Here is a 23,648-nt window from a genome sequence, read left to right as displayed (position 1 = left end):
GTGCTTAATACTAGCAGTAGCAGCTATCTTTTGGGTATCAGACACCATAATTGTAACACTTGGCTTGCATTAACTAATTAAATTTCCTTATCAAATCTATGATATAGGTAAGATGCATATGAGGAAACTGAGGCACATGCTTGTACAAATGGAGCCAGACTCTAAAGCTCATTCTTAATCTAGTGTGCTGGTGTTCCTGTGAGTGTGCACTTGTTCCTGTGGTTGAAAAACATGTCTTATGTATGCTTTTGTGCCTTGTAGCGTTAACCACGTAGTAGCTATTCAGTACTTGCAGATATCCTCTATTTAGTCTGCATAAGAAACAATTCCAAGAAGAGAGTGGTGTTCTGGGTGATGGCTATTGTGTGGTTGTAAATAACAGATTATTCTGTATCTCCTTTTCAGATCTGGATGGTGCTCTACTCTCAGGGCCAGATTGTGATAGGAATGTGAATACAAATTTATTGGCTGAAGCTGGCTCCAGTCAAGATGGAGGTGATGCTGGTAGGTACAATAGAATTTTAGCAGGAGTACCTTTAAGAGGATTTGAAGATTGGGAGGTATTTGTGTATGTGTTTATTAAGGACCTACTGCAGTTTCTCTTCCTTAAAGGAAAGTATTAGGTATAAACACTTTCAGTCTGCGGCAGCTATGTTGATTGTAGAATTTAGAAGCCTGGTAAATACAAATGGATAGGTATTTCTTGTTTGAGGGAGTCATTTATTCAGAGTTGTTAAAACTCTTAAATATCAAAAGCAATTAAGTTAATAGAGCTTGTGGCTTTCTGCTAGTATATAGATGGAATAAGAATGGTAACTATCAGAATGGTTGACTAATGTATTTTAATTAGCTTTGATGTAAAATAATAGTGTGGTTGTTGATGACTATAGAAAACGTTAATTCTAAATAGTGATATTTATAACAACTACTTTGGGGGAAGTGCACATGAATACAAAGAATCCATGAATATTCCAAAGAATAATATAGGTAAATTAGAAAGGGAGAAAGCTTTTTTAACAGAAGAATGCCAAGCTAATAAACATAGAAGAATGATAGAATTGGGAAAACACCTGTTTTTCAATGTCCACGGGAAATAATTCAAGGTCATCATTGGATAGTAAGCCACCATTGATGGGCTTATCCCATGATGACTGGGCGAAAGTTTGTTGTAATAGCATTTTCACGTGGTCTCAGTATCATACCACAGGTTACTTTTATTCCCAAAGGAGAAAAGATATCTGTACAGTAAAGAGATCTGATGAACATGATCATAGCCAAGTGATTAAACTTAGTATGCCTCCTGGTATGATGCACTAGCTGGCACACATCACCTATGTCTTATAGTGTACTTGCCAGAATGTTTCACTCGACTTTATTCATGAGGAGAAAAAAAGACGAATCTCTCCAAATCCAGCACGTCCAGATTCTAAAATGTTAATGCCAAGAAAGACAAGCAGAGGAACCACTAGGTCGAAGGAGACCAACTTAAATGCATTTTGCATTATGTCAATCTTTTATTATATCATTGATCCAAAAAAAAAAAGAGAAAAATGAAGAGGTATTTTGGGGATAGTTGGAAAGGTGAATACGTAGTCTGGGTTAAATGATAGTCTTAACAATTTTAAAAATTCTTGGATGTGATAAAGGCACTATGGTTTATATAGGAGGAAGTTCTAAAAGATGCATGCTGTGTTTAGGGGTGAAGTGATGAAGCATGCAAGTTGTTTTCAAATAGTACACAAAGGTATGTATATGTATACATAGAAAGCACATGTGGCAAGACTAACATTGTTGAAGATACATAAAGGGATATGGGATATTCAGTGATTCAGTTTCTGTAGCTTTGGAAATCTTTATAAACAATTGATGGGGACCAGGACAACTATGGGGGTACTTTTACAGAAAACTCTCAGGGGCTTTTGAATATACAGTGTGCACGGACCAAAATTAAGCCATAATTCTGAAGAAACTGCCTTAAGGTGGTTTCTCCTAACTGTTGAAAAGAATTTACAAAGATTTTGAAGTTAGCAGTTTACAGATTAGATGCGTTGAATTTTGAACACTTGTCTCTTGTACAGAAAATCACTAATAGTGCCAAGAGTACTTTATTGCACTTTGCTTTCTTGTTTTAGAAATCTGGCTCAAGAATGGGTTTATTTAGTTGGGCATGTGAATTCAGATGTAAAATTTAAATCTGTGCACATAAACATATTCAGTGGAGGACGGTCCATATGATTCACTTCATTCTTAAAAAGCAAATCCTTGATTTAGAGTCATTTCTCTTTAGGGGACATTCTAATGCATTAATGAGTATTTTGGGGAATTCCCTGGCGGTCCAGTGGTTAGGATTCTGTGCTTCCACTGCAGGGGGCATGGGTTCAATCCCTGGTCAGGAAACTAAGATCCTGCAAGTTGCACGGTGCAGCCAAAAAAAAAAAAAGAAATAGTATTTTTGCAACTGAGATCCCTTGTGTTACGGTTTTTTTTTTTAAATTATTATCACCTTTAATTATTGTTTGTTTGTTTGTTTATTTATTTATTTATTTATTTTGGCTGTGTTGGGTCTTCATTTCTGTGCGAGGGCTTCCTCTAGCTGCGGCAAGCGGTGGCCACTCTTCATCGCGGTGCGTGGGCCTCTCACTATCACAGGCCTCTCATTGCCGAGCACAGGCTCCAGACGCACAGGCTCAGTAGTTGTGGCTCACGGGCCTAGTTGCCCTGCGGCATGTGGGATCTTCCCAGACCAGGGCTCGAACCCGTGTCCCCTGCATTAGCAGGCAGATTCTCAACCACTGCGCCACCAGGGAAGCCCCTGTGTTAATAGTTTTGACATCAAAAAGAAGTGCTTTCTTCTTAGTTTGCCATTATGGAATAATGTACCCAGAAGGGTGTTATTAAACAGTAAGCACAATTTTAGAACTTAATGACCTTAATGATCCTTCAGTTTTATGAATTGCAAAGGAAATACCTTTTTCAGTTTTCAAATGGGTGTTTTATCAGATTGTTTGAACATTAAATGTATCCTTCTTTGCAATCCAAAATAGTTACCTGAAATTTGCTGTTTTTGTGTTTACTTTTACTGTATATTTGTTTTCTAAATGCGTTGGCACAATTTTCTTGGGTGGGCGGGTACTGCCATGATACTAGTCAGTTGGTACTGCCAATTCTGGGCATTTAAATTTTGGTTTGTTTGGGTTGTGGCTTTCTTTTGTTTTTGAAGTCTCCCTTCTTTATTTGTAACAATTGTATTTTAATTTTCTGCATCCACTAACTCCAAAGTATCCTTTTTCTCCATCCCACTCAAAGGCGTAATACCTTGATTCAAGTTGCTCTTATACTTCTTAAAAGTAATTTGTACTGGTTATAAGAATTTGGAGAGACGAAAGAAGTTTGAGATGAGGCTTTCTTAGTTTGAATTACCATTTTGTATTCCACATACGGTTTTCTTGCCTGGACCATGGATGCTTTTTATTGTATCTTACTATAGGTCTAGAGAAACATTTCACGTGTTAAAAATCTTCAATTCTGAATCTTGAGTTATCAAGTCATCACTTGTTTTAGGGCTGCTCTCTTTATTCTTATGCAGTGAATAATATTTTGTTGGATATTAGCATATCTAACATGATTTATGAGGTTAGTTTTCCAAGTTTTTTGAGCAAGTAAAAAATAGTACATGTTAGCACTTTGCTAGATACATTTATTCAACAAATAATTGAATGTTGTATGTTTTGGACATTAGAAATACTGAGGTGAGTAACAGGCACAGTCCTTGCTCTTAGAGCTTACTTTGTTTTGTACTGATTTGGACAAGAGCTATGAATCATAAAACTCAAACTTTATGTAGAAATGTGAAACTGAAAATTGATGAACTTTCACAGGCTACTACTCCCAACCTTATCTCTGTCACACACATATAGATATGGTGTCTCACTTTAGGATTCTGAAACTTTACCCCAAGCAGTATTACAGTTAAATTATATAATTATGGATACAGAGGGCTTTCCTAACATTAAAAAAAAAGTGGGTGAAGGTATTCCAGGTACAAAACAATTTACAATAGTAGTAATGAATTGCAATTTTTAAATACCTTAAGACCTTTCTGTGTTGTTGGGTATTGATACTTTCAATTTTTCCTCAAGAGGGAAATCTTAAGTTCTTTTTTTTTTAAATTAATTAATTTATTTATTTATGGCTGTGTTGGGTCTTCGTTTCTGTGCGAGGGCTTTCTCTAGTTGCGGCAAGTGGGGGCCACTCTTCATCGCGATGCGTGGGCCTCCCACCATCGCGGCCTCTCTTGTTGCGGAGCACAGGCTCCAGACGTGCAGGCTCAGTAGTTGTGGCTCACGGGCCCAGTTGCTCTGCGGCATGTGGGGTCTTCCCAGACCAGGGCTCGAACCCATGTCCCCTGCATTGGCAGGCAGATTCTCAACCACTGCGCCACCAGGGAAGCCCCTTAAGTTCTTTTAATTTTTAAAAGAAACAATGTATCTGGGAAGTAGATACAGGAAATTGAATTCTTAGAAAACCCATTTGGCAAGCATTCTTTTATAAAATCGTGTATATGGGAGGAAAATTATTAAATTGGTGCACGAGTGTGCTGTGCATGTATCCTAGAAAGCAGTGTTCTAAGCAGGGGAAGGAGTAAGTGCAAAGTGCAAAGGCCTTAAAGTGGGAGCCAATTTATCATGGTGGAACAGCACAGAGGCCAGTATGATTGGAAGAGAGTAACCAAGGGGGTGGTTTGGAAACAAGGGCTAGATCAGGTAAGGCTTTGTAGTATATTGGAAGTTTTTGGCTTGTACTATGAGTACGATGGTTAGTCCTTGCTCTGATTTAAAGTTTTAAAAGAATCTCTGATTGCTGTGTTGAGAATAAACTCTAGGAAGGCAGCACAGTGTGAGCTGGGAGACAAGCAGATGGCTATTGAAGATAATCCAGAGGCAGCAGTTGATGGTCAATTGGAATAGGATGTCAGTAGTTATGGGGGATTCTGGATATCTTCACATTGCCAAAGGATTCCTGGATCCGAGGAATTACATACATATTCAAGATGGAATTAAATGCAGAGGAGATGATTCCTACTTTAGCTTGTCTGAAGATCCCCAGGCACAAATTCCCTAAGGTTCATTGAGTCTACTTTGCAGACTTTTATTTATTTAAGGATGACATTAGAGAGGTGTTGATGAACCCCCAGATTCCCCGTTACCTTGCACCAGTGTGTCTGAAACAACAAACAAGGGTCTAATAATACAAGAACTTTACATTTGTAATTACCCTATATTTATATTCTTCATCCTTAGCCCATTTCTTCTCTACTGATACGAGACTATGCCATTCCACAGCTGGGTTTCCCATTCCACAGCTGATACTGGTCTTAAGTGATAGTATAGTTAGAAACAGCAGCTATTAAAAGGGTAGTTTCAGGTGGCTCCACATACCATTAAATAGTATTTTTATTTTACTGAATTTTTTTTTCTGTGGTTGAATTGTATTTTAAACTTTAGTTTGTTTTCTATTCTAATAGCCTGCCAACCAGGATATTATAAATTGGGATAATAAGGTATGAGGCCATCTCAGCTTTAGACTAAAATATAGTTTTTAATTCAGCTATTTTATATTAAGCTGTTCTATCATAAAATATAGATTTTTTTTATTCTAATAAGAGACAGATCTTAATTACCATCATTACATCAGGATCACTTTTCAATTGTTTTAGGTCCTTCACATGATTTCAAGTATGGCCTGATGCCTGGCCCTTCAAGCGATTTCAAGTATGGGTTGCTACCAGGTACTTCAAATGATTTCAAGTATGGATTGCTACCAGGTGCTTCTAACGATTTCAAGTATGGATTATTGCCTGAATCTTGGCCAAAACAAGAAACTTGGGAAAATGGCAAGTATTAGTCAAACATCTATAGAATTCTTAATACTTTTTATCAATTAAAAAGCTTCCACATTCTGGGTTCTAAAAAACTCAGATACTAGTAGCCCTATAATAATCCCTGTTCTCAGGAATAGACAAGCTTTTGATAGCAAGTTTTCTGTTTAATATATAATAAGTGCTTTTTTTTGTTTGTTTTTTAATTCTCAAAGGTGAATCATCTCTAATCATGAACAAGTTAAAATGCCCTCATTGTAGCTATGTAGCCAAATACAGACGAACACTAAAAAGGCATTTGCTCATTCATACGGGAGTCAGATCATTTAGCTGTGATATTTGTGGGAAACTGTTTACTCGCAGAGAACATGTAAAAAGACATTCCCTGGTAAGTAACTTTAAATGTAACTGATCTTTGAGATAAACTATATTTGTGTCAGTGAAGCTTAAGATATTTTAACACTATTACCTGCAAATTTAAGGAAGGTAGATAATTAAATAAATTGCTTTAAACAATGAATGTGATTTATGAACCAGTACTGAACTTGCTACAGAAAGATAATGATGTATTTACTCACTGTTAAATGGGATGTTTAATTTGATTGGTTCAAATGTATTATATTGTCTGTACTATCCTTACATTGGATTTTTCCCCCCTTCAATTAGGTGCATAAAAAGGATAAAAAATACAAATGTATGGTGTGTAAGAAGATCTTCATGTTAGCAGCCAGTGTTGGAATAAGACATGGATCTCGACGCTATGGTGTTTGTGTAGACTGTGCAGATAAATCACAACCAGGAGGGCAGGAAGGTGTAGATCAGGGACAGGATACAGATTTCCCTCGGGATGAAGAATATGAGGGGAACGGAGGAGGAGAAGCTGACGAAGAGCTGGTTGATGATGGAGAAGATCAGAATGATGCATCTCGATGGGATGAATCCGGAGATGTTTGTATGTCTCTAGATGACTAACTGACCTACTATACTCCTCAAGGATGCTGCATTTGGACATAATATGAATCAACAATTTGAACTGTTGAACTTGAAGGCTTGCAAAATATGGTACATGCTGGATGGTAGTTATGTTGCTGTGAAAACTGTAGGGTCAAAGCCTTATAGCAAAAAAAATTTTTTTTTATATTTGCACAGGACTGTACAGCAGACAACCTTGTGGCTGGATTACATGGAGTCCACACATCTTCAGTCAGTTATCAAAGTAAAAATATTTTTTATTTATAGGATATACAGTAACTATTTGGGTCCTATGGAAATATAGTACCTGTTCTTAAAAAGCTTACATTCATGTGCCACTTTAACATGAATGAAGAAAATCCATTATTAAGAGTACAGTGACAGCTGACCTAATTACTCTGTCCATCAAACCACTCAGGCTAGTTTGTACTAGTAGAGTTTTGTTTCTATTTTTATTTTTATTAATTTTATTTTTTTTAATACAGATTTTCAGTGAGGGGCCTTTTCAACCCCATTGGTTCTACTTTTCTGTATTTTCCATTTTAATTTGCTTCATAACTTAAACCAAGTCTCTTCTAGTCTTAGGTATTATTTCTCAATTTTGTGCTGATGGGCATGTCTCTAAGAACTGGAGAGGTAATTTATTGGAATGAACTAACTGACTTCCTCCATTCCCCTTTTCCTTTTTGACATGAATTTTACTACTTTACAAATGAAGAATGATGTTGCAAAGTACCGTGGTGAGGTTGACAAATACCACTAAAATGATTATGATTTAGAAGTAACTTTTTCCTGCTGCTCTAATCTGATAAATGGTTACTATATGACGTTTTCTGACAAGGCATTCGGTTTTGGGTATCTGTTACTTTGGCACTACTCTTGTTTGCTTCTTTTTATTTTTGCCAGTGTACTATACCTCAGTCCTATTTGAAAAGACAGAAATCTAATCGAAAGAAAAGTCATAGATAAAATGATTTGTTTTATAATTTATCCTCCATGTCCAGTTTTGGTTAGCTTGTTATGCAATATAAGTGAAATATCAGGTTTTTACTCCTGTGCCCTTTTTATCATTAAAATTAACACAAAAAGTGCATTCTCTTTTGTTTCATACTTACTGGGGTATTCAGTGTTTGAAATTATGATAGATAATTTAGTTAATTTATTTTTCAATTCCTTGAAGTCACTACATCTTGATATATAGTCTTTCTAGTAGTCACCATGATTCAACAATCTGCAAAAATCTTACAAATAAAGCATTGAGAGGCTTTACAATTTTTATTCTGTTAACTAAATTCTTCAGGGTACAAGGGGGTGATGTGTTAAGTTGAAATTGCCAGACTTATTTAGCCTGATGACAGATGAATTAGCTGATTGACTCACAGCAGCATTTCACGTAATTGATATTAACATGCACAACATTTATCAGGAACATATTGTATATTATATAAGATTGAGGGATATCATATTTTCAGCTTTCTTTTAAATAGAAATTGAGTATATTTTCCTATTTTATATCAGGTAACTAAATTATGCTAGTCGTGTGGAAAAAATTGCAAAGTACACTTTGACAGACATAATCCTTTTGGTGCTCCATCCGATCAAAGTTGAAAAGATGATAGGTTTTTTAAGAGACAGGCTTTCTTATCATCTCTGATTTCAGTAGAAAAATGGTTTAACGTTAGACACTGATGCTTCTGCTTGGATAAATCAAAGAAAGATAAAGTACAGTTACATGGTTAGATGCATCATTTGTCACCTAAACTTTATCATAGTTTCTACAAAACTGAAAAACTGACATGAATAGTTTTGGTTTGACTTTTAAGACTGAAGAGTACATCTTTTTCTCAATGTTCTAGACAAATGAGTAAAATGTAATTCTGGTTGGGTCCAAAGTAGACGTTAGTTGGGCAAAGATACTATGAATGGAAAAGTATTTTAAACGTAAAATGTTCTGCTTTGTGAATATGTAAGTATAGTATAAAGATTTCTTTCATCCCATTTATCCCTCTCCTTTAAAATAAACCATAGTTTACAATTGGTAGATCTGTCTATATATAAATATATATTAAAGAGAAAAGATATATATCTAAAAATCACCTAAGTCTGCTTTATTAGATTCACTTAAGTGAACTACAGTTCACTTATTGCATAGAAACTGGACTTGGCTTTACATTCTTAATGTACTTTTACTTTTCCTTAAGATATGAACTTACTCTCTTTAAACTGAATTTTCTTTTACTACTTAAATCATTTATGTATATCTGGTAAATTATGACCAAATTTTTGTTAGATTGCATACAGTAAATTGAAATACACTCTTGGTACACTACGGGATTGTTGTGCTTTTGTTTTGGTTTTAGTTGGAAACAAGGTTTGATGTAGATGGCTTGTTACTGTTAATTTAAAATATTCTATAATTATTGTCCATTACCTTTTATGTTGTGTTGTGACAGATTTGGCTATATTTTTAGTCAACTGAAATATACTTTAAGAGTTTGTTTTTAGAAAGGTAATCCAAAGGAAAAATGTTTATACTCTTGAATATATTAGCCTCAGCCTATATAAAAATTTCATCTTTAAAGTAAACATTTTACCAGAAACAGAATTGACAGATTTTTCTACTTGCTGACTGCCTAACTTATTTTGTTTCATGATCTCGAGGGGACTGCCTTTTCCCTTCCAGATCTTTTTTAAAAAAATAGTTTAGTACTAAGGTATACTACTGGATGTTTCTATTTTTTTAAGTATATTCTTTTTCTGACTTACAGTACAATTTCAGGAAGTTGATAGATACTAAGAACTTATGATTGGTCTCAGAGAGGTGACAATGGAATACTCAAAATTTTGTCTGTGGAGCCCTGGCGGAATTATGTGTTACGCATTTGCTGAATTTTTCTCTTGTAACTTATATTTTAAATGAAAAATATTTTAGAGCTTTTATTTAATGAAGGGGAAGAGTATAAACTGTTCATTTCCTATTCATTTTGTAGTAACAGACCCTCTCATAAATCAAGATCATGCATTCTTTCTTACGAGTCTCAGAGACAGTTACTTCATACGGTCCCTGATTTTTCATTGTTATTGGCCCTCATTTTTCATATTCACTAGATATTTTGCTAAATTTTAGCACCATAGCAATTAAGAGCTAAAAAAAACATTATAGGAAGGGGAAACTGAACAGTAATGAGTAGCTCTGAAATCTGGGGGGAAAACATGAGCTGGTTTTGGTAGAGCCATCCTGATGAAGGAAGAGTGAGATGAATGAGTTAATTCATGTAAAGCGCTTAGAACACTGCCTGGTGCGTAATAGGGGCATGACACATCTTAGTTGTTTAATAATACATGGATACCAAGACGAAAAGAAGTGGGGAAAGGGGTGGAGAATAGGGAGAAAATAGGAAATGAAAAGATTGGGGCTTAGAAATTTGTAGTAATACAATGTGCTGTAAAAGGCCTGAAGATGACTGGAGTAGTATAATAGGGGAAAGTGTGATGGAAGATGGGTCTTAAAAATCATAAAATTTAAAACCAATAAGTTTTATTTATGTTTTTAGGATGTTAACATAGGATGAAAAAGTTATTTTTCTGAATAATTCCAAAAGCTAGCATTTTTTTTTTAGTGCCTGCACGTGCCATGCGCTTTACATTATCTTATCAAATTCCCTATAAGTAGGTGCTATTGTCTCCATTTTATAGAAGAGGAAAGGCTCCGTTGAAATTTGCTTAATTTAGTTTCACTAATGTAACACAGTTACTAAGTGGTAGAGCTGGATTTTGACCAGGTCTGATTCTGAAGCCCATGCTCTTTTTAGGGGGCTCTATTGCCCCAACTTTTGTAGGATTTTAGCTCTTTAAAGGAGTCTGTCTATGGAGACATCTTTTTCCTGTAAAACAGCTATGTTAGGAATTTGAATGTCTAATCCTTCCTCCCCCAAATATCCTTAATACTCTTTCCTCCTAGTACAGCAATTGTTACATCACATGATTATAAGCAAGATACCCAACCTCAGTGTAGCACATGCTGTTAATTGGCTATAGCATTTTCATTTTTAAAAGGATGATTTTTAACTGAAGAACTAGATGTGAACCCCAGTTTTTGTGCCGTTCAGTCACCCAGATCCTTAAACTTAACTATGGTACATAATATACATGCTTAGAACTAACAGGTGTTTTTTTTCTTAGTCACTTTAGGATTTTAAATGGAAAGGTTTTTTTTTCTTGCTGTATCCCTACTTTCAAGTGAAGTTGAACCGTTCAAGGTAGTTTAAAATGTATTAGGGATAAGCACACTTTAAAAGATGTTTTCTAGCCCTGAATTTTATGACATTGGGTACTTAAAATTTGGAATATGCTGGCTATTGAGAACAAAATTTTGGGTTTAGGAGAGGGATGGTTGAGGCCATTATGAAATGGGAGAATCAGCATTTTAAACACTGTAAACATAAAAGAACACTTTCTTCTGCCTGCTGTTTGTAAAAGCTCTTTGGGAAGATCTTTTACGAAGACCAATTTTTTAATGTAATTTACCTACCTAGTATAAGTGTCCTAAGACATGTATGTAAACTTCCACAACTGTTTTGTCTGTGTATTTAGAAAATACACAAGAATCTTTATCAAACCTAAAAATATAAACTTGTGAGCACTGAACTGCTTCTGGCTTTGTGAATTTTGTTGACTCTGACATTTAATTCAGATTTCTTTGCTTTTAACATATACTAATTTAGACTAATTGGGGTCGGGAACACCTTTGTAAAATTTGACTTATGTATAATTCAGATACCTTTGTACTTAAGGTTTACAAGTTTGAATTGTAGAATATTAAGGGTTTTTTGGTTTGTCTCTTTTTATGTGAAGTGCATAAAAGACCCAAACTACCTCCCAGTAATGCTTGGAGAGCTGCTTTAATTAATAGCAGTGCTTTGTAATCAGCATATTGTCTTTCATCTTTATTACTTTTTTGGAATTCTCTACAGGTTGTAGAAAACATTGAAATATTCCTCCTGAAATGTACATACTTTTGGAAATGGGTTGAAAAGCCAAGGTGAACTACTTCATCTCATATTTGCTGCATACTAGTGGATTAATGGATTATAAGTAAATATATAAATTTCAAGTCTGAAACTTTTTAATAATACAGAAAAAACATACTTTTTAGAGGTTTTTGTGGTGGTGGTGTTAGTAATAGCCCAAAGGAAATCATAGAATGACTGGATATCCAGGCTTTTAATTATTAAAGAAATGAGTTTTGATTTAGTTTGGAAAACAGCAAATTAATGGGTGGAATGCCTGTATTGCATATAATTGTTAGTATCTTTAAACTTTTAAAAGAACTGTCATGTGGCAGAATTAGATATATTCTAATGGTTTATATAGATAGACTCTCTGCGGTTCCAAGGGATTAGGATTGGAACTGCTCAGAGTGCTCAAGGTTTAAAAAGCAGTTTTTAATAAATGAAGATGAAGTGGGATTACTCCAGGAAAAAACCAAACCCCCTCACCACCGGAGATGTCCTAAATAAAATGAAAGATTACCTGAGAAGCATTTTGGCTAAGGCAGTATTGACCAAAAATTTCTATTTCAAGGTGGATTTTTTTGTTGTAATTTTTTTGGACCATTGTAGTTATCAACTTTTTGTTTTGCTTAGAATGTTGATAAAATTTTGTGTAAATATCTCATGAAGGATATTTTGACACCAAAATGAACACAGTTGAAACTTAGAATATCATGTTTAGCTTTATGGAAAAAACTGTTACTTGAGCTTTTTTCTTTTTCACTACAAGTCATCACAGACCAATGTTTGGAAGCTGGTGTAGGAAATTCAGTTATTGGATCTATAGTTAGATAAGAAAATTAGAGGTCCTTCAGATCTTAGTCTATGTCCTAAGTGAATTTTGAACTAAGGGAAATTTAAAAATGGACTACAGGAAATCTATTCAGTTAAAGTGAATAAAAAATAGGCTCCATAGTTGCATGGTGCCTTACATGCTATTAATACTACCTTCTGAATGTTTTTTCTTTTTTCCAATAGAATCAGTTTGGCAATAAGAAAATACTAATTTTCCACGCATAATTAGGTCTGTTTTATAGTCTTAGTGAAAGACATGCAAAAGACAGCCTTCTTGACACATGTCCCAACAGCTGTTGAGAGGACAATATATAAAATGGTCTCAATAATTGTAGAATTTTTTTAGGTGTAAAGAAACTTTATAAAGATTTAGGAGATAACTAATATAGAATTGATTCCCAGAGAGGGAACTATAATGACTTTGCAGTCAATTTTAGACCAGGGCTCCTCGGCTTTCATTTCAGTATCTTCCCCACAACAAACTCATTCAATAAATATTTAACATTTGGGAAAACTTTCACATTAGAGACTACAAATTAAAATTCAGATAAAATTCCTGACACATAGTCTGAGCTCGAAATTATTTCCTAAGTGAATGATTATTTTAAAGACCTCAACATTTTTAAGGCTTTTGCCTGCTAGTATCTCGTGGCATGTAGCTCTCAAGCTAATTTTGTTTAGAAGTAGTCTGTGTTGTGCCATGCATAGGGATCACACTGAGCCCTCGGGGCCCTTTATCCCAACACCACCATAGGTGTCCATACCCAAAGGCACAATGACCAAACCCAACCTTTGGCTAATACTACCATAGACATTTCAATGCAAGTAGTCTTCTGTGATTCTTTTTTAACCTACACCATCTCCATAACAAGTGACAAGATTAAGTATCAGCCACTTGCTGCAAAATTTTAATGACTGGCATAGCCACCACTAACATCTAAATGTCTAATATTCAGTGTATATAAGGAAGATGTGAAAAAACTAGGAAGAAAACCCGATTGGAGTGTATTCCTTCATGTAGTGTAGACTGCAGCAATGCATCAATAAAGATATTTGGATCTGATGTTTTAGTTTACTGATACGAATTTTTGGTATTTGTGAAGAGGAATGTTGGGTGTTGCATTTATATTTTACCATATGAAAGACAAATGTGTGTTTATCTGTACCATGTTCTTATGTCATCCACTTGGATTTTGGTAGCACCTAGATTCCTAAACTGAGATGGTGGTATTTACATAAGAGACATGAGTGATTCTCCAAAGCAAGTTTTACCACACTAAATTTTCAAGTAATTGCCACTTAAAACAATTAGCTCATTCCAAAGAATGGCAATTATAGGAATTGGATCAGTGTCCAAGAGTTACTAACCCAGGGTCTTATACTTCTCATCTATGGCAAGGGAAATGAGAAGAAATTATCTTAAGAATTACTTTAGTTCTAGGTAAATAACTAGAGTTTTATATATGTAGGTATAGTTTTTCTTTGATTTGCTTCCTTAAAAGATTTTATTATTTCATAGGCTTGAGGGTGTTTATTAGAATCCTACCTTAGACTTCAGGCAGTTATTTTTGAGCCATTAATCATCCTAAACTTTTGCCCTATTTGTGCCTTCTGAAGGTCGCTGACTCTTTAGCACCCTAGTCTATTTGCTGGCCCTTCTTTGTTACTACTGGTGACTTACGCGACACTCAAAATGTAAGCTCCCATTTCAGTCAGTGGACTCTTTTCCTCTTTGGTCATACATGTATTTGGCAGATGTACTGAATACCAATTTGTGAGAAAACAGTTACCTGTGATGGATAATGGGGTCACAGTGTATATTCTGTTCTCTATTCTGCAAGACATTTGGGATGGGAAAAGATGCAAAGTTAGACAATCAGGGAACTTTATCAAAGAGGCCTTTCATTTCAGCAATTTAAAAAAGTTAGTGATTGTGAGGTGTGGAGTGAAAATATAAAACAGTGCAGATTAAGTTAGTAATGCATACACAGCACTTTGCTTTGTCCCTCTTCAATGTAAGAAAGAGGAGAAAGAATACTTTCACCTTGAAAACTTATTACTTTCTAGGTGCCTCCCAGTTCTCTGTCAGCTATACTGGACAAGTCTGTAGGATTAGACAAGCTCCTCTTTTCTCGGAAGACCCATCTGTGTACTCAGGGAAACGGACACCTTAGTAGAGTCTACCTACTGTTTGGGGGACCTAGATGATGAAGACTTTGACATAGAGGTTTCGTATCCAACAAAGCAGTTCAGTAAAATTGTAGGAACTTGGGGCTAGTGTTCATTCCACATATTTTCTGAGTAGGGAAAGAATATCACCTCTTCTCAAAGGATGAAATTCACAGGCTTCCGTAGTCCCCAACTCCACCCCAAGTTATTCTTAAGGAAAGTTATGATAAGATCTTTACTCAGTTTTTTTTGAATTTTATTTTATTTTTTTTATACAGCAGGTTCTAACTATCTATTTTATACATATTAGTGTATATACGTGTATATATGTCAATCCAAATCTCCCAATTCATCCTACCACCCCCCCCACCCCGCTTCCCCCCCACCCCGTTTACTCAATTTTTTTTTTTTTTTTTTTTTTTTTTTTTTTTTATTTTTTTTTCACACACACACTGTATTTTATTTTTACAAGAGATAAATCGACTGACACCAAGCATTGTACATGGATGACCACAACAAAAGCAACAATGATTGCAATTACCAAACATGAAACACACTCATACTATGTCATAGTATTGACATTCAGTCCAGTAATCCTCCACTGTAACAGCTCCTTTACTTTGCAGTGAAAATTGATTTGTATATTCTTTGCCTCTGAGTCCTTGTGGAATTTTTTTTTTTTTTTTTTTTTAATTCAGACAGAAAGTCACAAAAATTATACTCATCCTCATCAGTTCACTCAGTCCCATGTAATTAATTTTTTTTTTCATCTTGATCTTTTGTTAGCACTTTTATGAGTTCATCAGTTTTTCATTAGAGTTCTGAAAATGCTTATTCATTCAGTTCAGCAGTACAGTCCGTTACCAGAAACCTGTACTTGTCAGAGTCTTTTCCATGTATTTCTTGAAGATGAAACCCTTTTATAGGAACATATTTGCAAAATCATCAGAGTACACCCAGAACTGTCTGTAAATGACAAAAGACTTAACAATGACCACGGTTAAACATTTGATGACAGTTCATAATAATGCAGTTGACAAGAAAATTAGTTATTTCTGAGATATACATTTTAAAGTAATAACTAGGATTATTACTTATAACATTATACCAGAACATATAAGATTTTTAGAAATTTCATGTAATGTCTGAAACATTTATATTAACATATTTCCATACATATTTCCATACAAGTACAAATATAAGATTTTTAGTACGTTTACTCAATTTTGATGTGCTTTTTTTTTAGCATAGCATATTTACGCCTCACTAAAATTAATCTCTTAATATCAAAAACCTAGTCAATGTTCAAAATTCCAGTCATCTCATTCATGTTCCGTGTGTGTGTGGTGTATTTTACAGTTTGCTTTTCGGTCAGGATTCTAATAATCTGTAATAGGAGTCAGCAAACCTTTTCTGTATAGGGCCAAACAGTAAATACTTCAATATATACATTGAAGAATGATGTGCCTTCTTAACATCAGTGAATTATTTCCTTTCCAGAATTACAAATCTGGGGTAGCAACAAGATTTAACACTTCGATGGCACCATTTTAGATACTATCTTGCCTGTGATTAAGCAATAAGACCTTAACAGGAATTCAGTTAAATACCATACCTCAGTACACAGAGTGTTCCCTCCCCCGATACCCCAGTTGCTAAATGAGAGAAAGGATATGTCCAATTCAGAAATACATTCAGAGCTTGAAAGAGGAGACTAACTTGCTGATAAAAATATGTACCTTTCTAAATTAGACCCTTTTATTGCCACTTAATCCTACCTTTATCCTCTGTTAAAAGATTCTTTTATATCAGACCTCAACCTAAGTTGAGTACTATGACTTTGACTTTCCATAGCCTTTACAATGTAAACTATTTTGGGAGACTTTCATTAATATCTACACTTATAAAAGGTGTCAGTAAATTGGACTTGTCAGTCTTCTTGGACACAGTTTGAAAATGCTAAGCTTGTGAGTAACTGAGCCAAAGTATCTGACCTGAAAAACACTTTCTATCACACTGAAGAAGAAAATTCCCCAAACTAAAGACTATCAAACTGATTCAGAAGCCTATGTCATTGTTTCAAGCACACATAATTCCCCATTGTAAGTCCCGTTGAGGATGATCTTTGTGTTGCTCAGTTTCTTGTAATAGTAGACCCAAGTACATGGCAAATGAACCAAATACTGAGCACAATCCTTCTTGGTCAAAATTTCTATTAAAACATAATTTCAACATTGATCTAAAATAATTCCAAGAGTTTTTCCTTATAATTAAGGTTAAAATTAATCAGAACAGATGGTCTGATTCTAAGAAATTTAGAAAAAGTTTTGTATCTCTTCTATCTTATGTGGTACTGTCCCATCAGTAGTGTCAAATATATCCAGAAAGGACATACAATGGAACTCTGAGAAGAACATAGTCACTTGAGAATACAGCAGGGTTCCTATCTGGGCATCCCATTCACTCCTCAACCCACTGCAACCTAGATTGCAACTTCAATATTTGAAACTACCCTCTTAAAGGCCACGATCCTCACCTCTGCAGCATTTGCTACTGTGACTGAATGACTGATTTCCTTCACACAGCCCTCCTCTTGACCCTGTACACGTTGGTGTTCCTTTAATTCTTTGCAGGGCACTCTCCCAGTGTTCTTTCCCTTGGTGTTCTTAGTCCCAAATGATCACAATGACTTGGTTGACCTCTCTTCAGAGTTGACAAAGATTTGTTGAAATGACACCATGCATTGTCGTTTGACGCACAGAGGATTTTCGATCACATCCTAATTTGGGTCACTGTTCTTTAATTTCTCGTGGATGACCTCGGGGGTCTTTAGATTTACGTTTCTGGTGTATGGAGTCTCATCATGAGCATAGCAAAGTTACCTTTAGAAAAATTATAACCTTGATTTTTCTGAAGCTATTTAATGCATGCCAGCCATGTAAACACTATTTGATGAGGTGATGTCTAGCTGACTTTATCATGTCATATCAACATGTATGTATCTCTGTTAACTATACAGACTAATAAAATCTTCGAATTGAAGGAACCTGAGAAAAACCACACCTGTTTATCCAGCCTCTGCTTGACCTCATCCCATCAGTTCATCAGTTCATTTCCAGCTCACATAGCAGCCATATTAGGTTGAGATCCATCTTATTAGTTCTTCTCTAGACTGAGTTGAGTTGAAGTCTCCTTATTCCATCTCCCAATGCCACATGGATTCACATCCTTTCACATAATGGTCTGTGCAACTGTGGGAACTTGAAAGGGGTGTACACTGTATTTGAGGAGTACTTAGGGCCTTAAATTTTTTCCATTGCTAGAAAACCGTATGTTTTCATTTCTGTAAGTATTTATATAATGTCAGAAATCCATACTGTTCACTCTTTTCCAGTTTAATGTTTCTTCATTTTAAAGCTAAGAATCAAATATTTAATATGAAAAACCAATGCTCAAAAAAAGATTTTAAAGAAAAGCACCCAGAAATATTTCTTGTAAAGTAGAATATTAATTTGTTGGCACTGGTATATAACACTTAACATAAGATTAAACTTGCTTCTCCAAGATAAGATTAAGTTTGCAGCTTGATATAAAAATTTAAACGTTGCTTAATCCTAGGCTTTCAAGAATTTCATAATTAATTGATTTCTTAATGCGGTACAATTTTAACATGTATAAAATAAATGATTCAACTCCCTTTAGAAAATGTATTACGAGGAAGATGTGAGTTATTTTTTCCTTTATTTGCATTTCAGATCATATTCTAAAAGAAGTGAGAAATATTTCATTTTTATTAAATTCTTATAAAACTTCAGGTCCTTCAGGCCCAAGCCATCCCTCTCCTTAAGCAGCAGGATAGGCTTATAATTATGACTACTTTGTTATTTTTATACTTAGTTTGAAAAAGATTATGAGTACAGTCCTGGTGCATTATGTCGCCAAGATGGAAGAATGAGAATATTGTCTTCATTAGGTAGCCAGTTTAACATTATTGAGTATTCATTGGCATAATATTTCTTCTCAATGTTTGAACTCTAAAAATATGAGTCAGGAAATTCCATAAAAATAGTTACCCAAAATGCATTTTTGTAAGGTTTGCTTTACTGCGTGCTGTTTGAAAGTTACCACCATATCCTTCATCTTTGTTTCAGCACAAAATCCAAGAACGTGAGCTGAGAATCTGTGGACATTTTGCCTGTGTAGGTGAAGAATTTCATTGCAATTTTAGCCATTTACGGATATGAGAGGGAAAAAGGGGGATGTTTTTACTCTTTAAGCATTTATAACTCACTGACATCGTGCCAGTTTGTTATAACTTTTATGTTTAATGTGAGCAATTTCTTTATAGTATCATTGTGACTCTAATCTACTAGACCTCAGAATGGCTATTTTTTGGGAAACTAAGCTTAAATGATGCAGATGTAATATTATTTGCAAGCAAAAAATGAATAAATTTGCATTAGCTGGTTTGCCACTGTAAAAGTCCTTTTTCTGCATATATAATGGAAATGAAGTGACTTGAAAAATCAGCTTTGAGAATGTTTTTAATATATCATCCTGTTATTAATATCCTGCATTTTAATAGAATCTTTTTTCTTATATTCCCACCTTTATTAACATAATTTGTCATTGGAGATGATTAATGAGGCAACTGCAAAGGCAAAATCTGACATTTTGTATATTCTAAGAAAGACTGTCAATTTTATTTTTTAGCCATATGTACACACAGAAAGCAAAACTTAATCATGCCATTAAAGAAAAATTGTTAGCAATTGAAACTGTACTATGTAATTGAGTCCCATCATAATAATTTAAGTATGTTCAAAGTATTTTCATTGTGGGATTAATAATTAGAGTATGACATATATTTGAGACCTTTTATATTTTAGTTTCAGAGTTGAAAGCTTTCCAAAGCTTCTCAAAAGTAAAGTTGTAACACATTTATGTGGCTCTCTCATTTATGGTCATTAGAGAAGGAACTTACATAAGTCTTATGAGGCAAAATATATTGAAAAGAGTATTCCTCAAGCAAAAGTCTTCATGATCTGTAGATGTGATATAGAAAGGTTTCAGAATAAACTATAGAATTTCACATGAACTTCACTTGTTTGAGCAAGTAAATTTGGTAAATAATTAAAGAATGTTTTCCTTTAATGAATCCAGTCCATTTGGTATATTAGAGAATTATTATCATTCAGATCATGTCTATTTCTTTAGCTCTATTAGAGACCCTTTGTTCTTTCTTTAGTAAACAGTGATTTAAATTACCATATATGCTGTTGTATTCCACAGTGACTAATTAGCATAAGCTATTCAAACACACCAAGACATTTCTATTTTAAAATTCATCCTTGAAGAGAAAGTATACTTTATAGGATAATTGCTAGTTACTGTATTCATTTTTTATAAATCTAATTAACTTATTTACAACGTGAATTTTTAAAGTGAGCATTTTGTTTGCACATTTCTTTTCCCTGTTTGCATTGGTGCTTGACAGGTATTCCACACATTCTGCGCTCACTCTTTTGAGTTCCTACTTTAGCCCCTTTGCATACCTTCATCTGATCTTTGGCTGACTCTTGGAAGTTACTTTTTTGTAGCTAAATTCTTTTAACTAAATCTAGCCATGTTTTAAGATATAAATATGAAACCAGGGATCCAATTTATCCTTGAAATCACTGAAAGTGAATTTTAATCCTATTTTATTTGCCGAAAATAATCTCAAATATTTTTTATTCTAATGGTAACCATGTAAATTTATTGCCTGATTCTTAATACCTCACCACCAGGAACAGTTTCTTTCTAGTGAATTTCTCTCTGCCTTAAATTTGGCCATTTTGCCCTGACTATGGCCTTTCTCATTAAAGCCTAACTGGCTAACAAATGCAGAGCAAACCTCAAAAGAGGAGCATTGTTTTCACTTCTAAATAACCTTCTTCAGGGATTTTCAAACTATGCTCTGGGATCCTAGGAGTTCTTTGAAGATGCCTCTGAGTGGGGTTAGCTGATGCAGAGTAGGTAGGGCCCTTGGGCATTCAGCCAAAGCTCTACAGCAGCTTCACTTTTATCTATTTGTTTATGCTTTCAGGGCCCAGTACTTTAAAAAAAGTTTTTAAACCACGGACTTGATTTCAAAACATTCATGGATGATAATATTAATAATAACACTAGTAGCTTTTGTTTATAGAGTGCTTATCATGTGCCAGACTCTAAGTATTTTCTAATGTTAATCTATTAATCCTTAAAACAACCCTGTAAGATTAAGCATTTTTATTATTCCTATTTACAAATGAGGAAACTGAGACTTAAGGAGATCAAATAACTTGCCCAAGTGATCACAGCTACTAAGCGACAGACTCTGATTCAAATCTGGGTGTGCCAATTAATGTCTTAAGTCAGGAATGGCAAACACGAGGTAAGTGTGCCACCACCTTGTGCTCCCACGCTTGAGGCAGACAGAGCTAATGGCTAAAACCAGTGTTTCTCACTGGTCACCAGCACAGCCTTAGAATCCGTCTCCACAAGGTGCTATGGGCAGTCACTCTTAATCCATTAGTGTTGGCATTCAAGACGAGACCCATCTTCTTACCCTACTTTAAGATGAGATATCTGTGACCTCACGCTTCTGATTAGGAACTCTCCCCCAAGTCTAAAAGTGTTGCCAATTGCTTGTTTGGATATTGGTAGTAGAAAAACACCAAATTATCTTTGATCCTAGATGTAATTTTTCACGGTGAAGCTAATTGATAAACAAAAATCCCTAACTGGGGCTTCCCTGGTGGCGCAGTGGTTGAGAATCTGCCTGCCAATGCAGGGGACACGGGTTCGAGCCCTGGTCTGGGAAGATCCCACATGCCGCGGAGCAACTAAGCCCGTGAGCCACAACTACTGAGCCTGCGCGTCTGGAGCCTGTGCTCCGCAACAAGAGAGGCCACGATAGTAAGAGGCCCGCGCACCGCGATGAAGAGTGGCCCCCGCTTGCTGCAACTAGAGGTAGCCCGCACAGAAACGAAGACCCAACACAGCCAAATATCAATCAATCAATCAATCAATCAATCCCTAACTGTACCATCTTCATTCTTGCCAACTTCTAACAGAGGCTATTTGTTTTTCTATTTATATGTTTGTAATTTGTATAAATTTATAAGTTGATAACTATAAACATTATATACAGCCCCCAAAATCAGGATAGTTAAGGTTTTTTAAGCTTCTCTTTGAGTGCCTGCTGGAAGAAAGACCTAAAGTAATTTATATTCTTAACCTAATATTTTAGATGTGGGGTGGAGGTGGTGAGGGAGAGGGGGGAGGACTTATGTTTGAGGTAAAGTCCGCCAGTTTCCATATTGTAGAGTGGAGAATTCAGTCGTTTGAATAACCATCAATATTTCCACTACCAGTATACCCTGCCCAGGAATGTCATAGCTTACAGGACTGGGTGAATGCCCAAACATTTAAAAAAGAAACACACGTGCCCAACCCCCAGCTGATTTTTCAGTTGTTCTTGCCAGGAGGTAACCAGTAGTTCCTGTGCTGTGCCCATTCTTACCAGGGGAAGCTATGTGCAATTAAACTTTTTCCTTTTACGTCCAAGACTTTTAAAATGACTCATAGTAGTTCCTGCTCAAGACACATCGAAGTGGTCCAAGACTATATTTAGGAACTTGCTATGAAATTACCTGTCAGTTCCAACCAATTTTTCCAATACAGTATATATATGGAGAGTTAGTAGCAAGTAATTTATAATTTTCAATACACAAAAAACTTGTCATTTTTTGTTGTTAACTGTTATTGAAATCTAGATTTCCTTAAATGGATAGACATCCCTTTTGTGAATTAATACACATTAGTGTATTGGAATGATCTTCATGTGACCATTATCGTGGAACCCATTAAATCCTTGTTCGTAAAAATATTTGAATATGTCTTAAAATGTTCTCTACATAAATAAAATTTTTTTCCTAAAAGCTATTTCTGATACATTCTCTTTCCAATTATTTGTAAAATTAGAAATTGCTGGCGAGTGAATCACAGTGAGTGGTTCAATGACACTTGGATAGTGCTACTAACTAGGAAGTTATTCTATGGTTGCAGTGTACGATGAGCTCCACACGCCTTTTTTCTCCTGATTTTTACTTTTGTCAAATGAGAGAATAGCCAGTTGTAAGTTGTCCTATTCTTAGGTGATCAGGGCTTCCTAAAAAAAAAGACAACCAAAGCCATTGATTCAATTACATGAAAGAGTTTCAGTTAGTATTAGTAGCCCGCATGAAGTAGAGATAGAAAAGCTGACCTAAGAACTGTGTGATACTAAGATGTACAGAAATGTAGAAAGGAACATTATAATTGACTGGAAATGATACCAGGGTTATGTTAAATGGTGATTGGGGGCTTCCCTGGTGGCGCAGTGGTTGAGAGTCTGCCTGCCAATGCAGGGGACATGGGTTCGAGCCCTGGTCTGGGAGGATCCCACATGCCGCGGAGCAACTGGGCCCGTGAGCCACAATTACTGAGCCTGCGCGTCTGGAGCCTGTGCTCCGCAACAAGAGAGGCCGCGATGGTGAGAGGCCCGCGCACCGCGATGAAGAGTGGTCCCCACTTGCCGCAACTAGAGAAAGCCCTCGCACAGAAACGAAGACTCAACACAGCCATAAATAAATAAATAACTAAAAGAACGTGAATTTCTTAAAAAAAAAAAAAAAAAAAAAATGGTGATTGGTAGCCGTTAAGGTTTGGTGAGAAAGGTTAGATATGTGTGTTTCTTTGCAAAGCTTTTTCCCCTTGAT

At 35.4% G+C, this 23,648-nt stretch overlaps 1 protein-coding gene across 2 annotated transcripts in view; it reads left to right on the top strand.

The window, feature by feature from the left end:
* ZBTB10 (zinc finger and BTB domain containing 10) overlaps positions 1-9,003 on the top strand; it is a 34,630-nt gene extending 25,627 nt beyond the window's left edge. For both annotated transcript variants that reach the window (XM_059901929.1, XM_059901928.1), the window contains exons 3-6: positions 406-504; positions 5,717-5,893; positions 6,094-6,266; positions 6,545-9,003. In XM_059901929.1, the coding sequence (XP_059757912.1) occupies positions 406-504; positions 5,717-5,893; positions 6,094-6,266; positions 6,545-6,850 (755 nt within the window). In that variant the 3' untranslated portion in view covers positions 6,851-9,003. The remainder of the gene's footprint in view (positions 1-405; positions 505-5,716; positions 5,894-6,093; positions 6,267-6,544) is intronic.
* The last annotated feature ends 14,645 nt before the right edge of the window (positions 9,004-23,648 follow it).

This window comes from Balaenoptera ricei, chromosome 17 (assembly GCF_028023285.1).
Source record: "Balaenoptera ricei isolate mBalRic1 chromosome 17, mBalRic1.hap2, whole genome shotgun sequence".
NCBI classification, from domain to species: Eukaryota; Metazoa; Chordata; class Mammalia; order Artiodactyla; family Balaenopteridae; genus Balaenoptera; species Balaenoptera ricei.
Note: the sequence above shows the minus strand (reverse complement) of the source record. Positions and strands in the feature narration are given on the sequence as shown.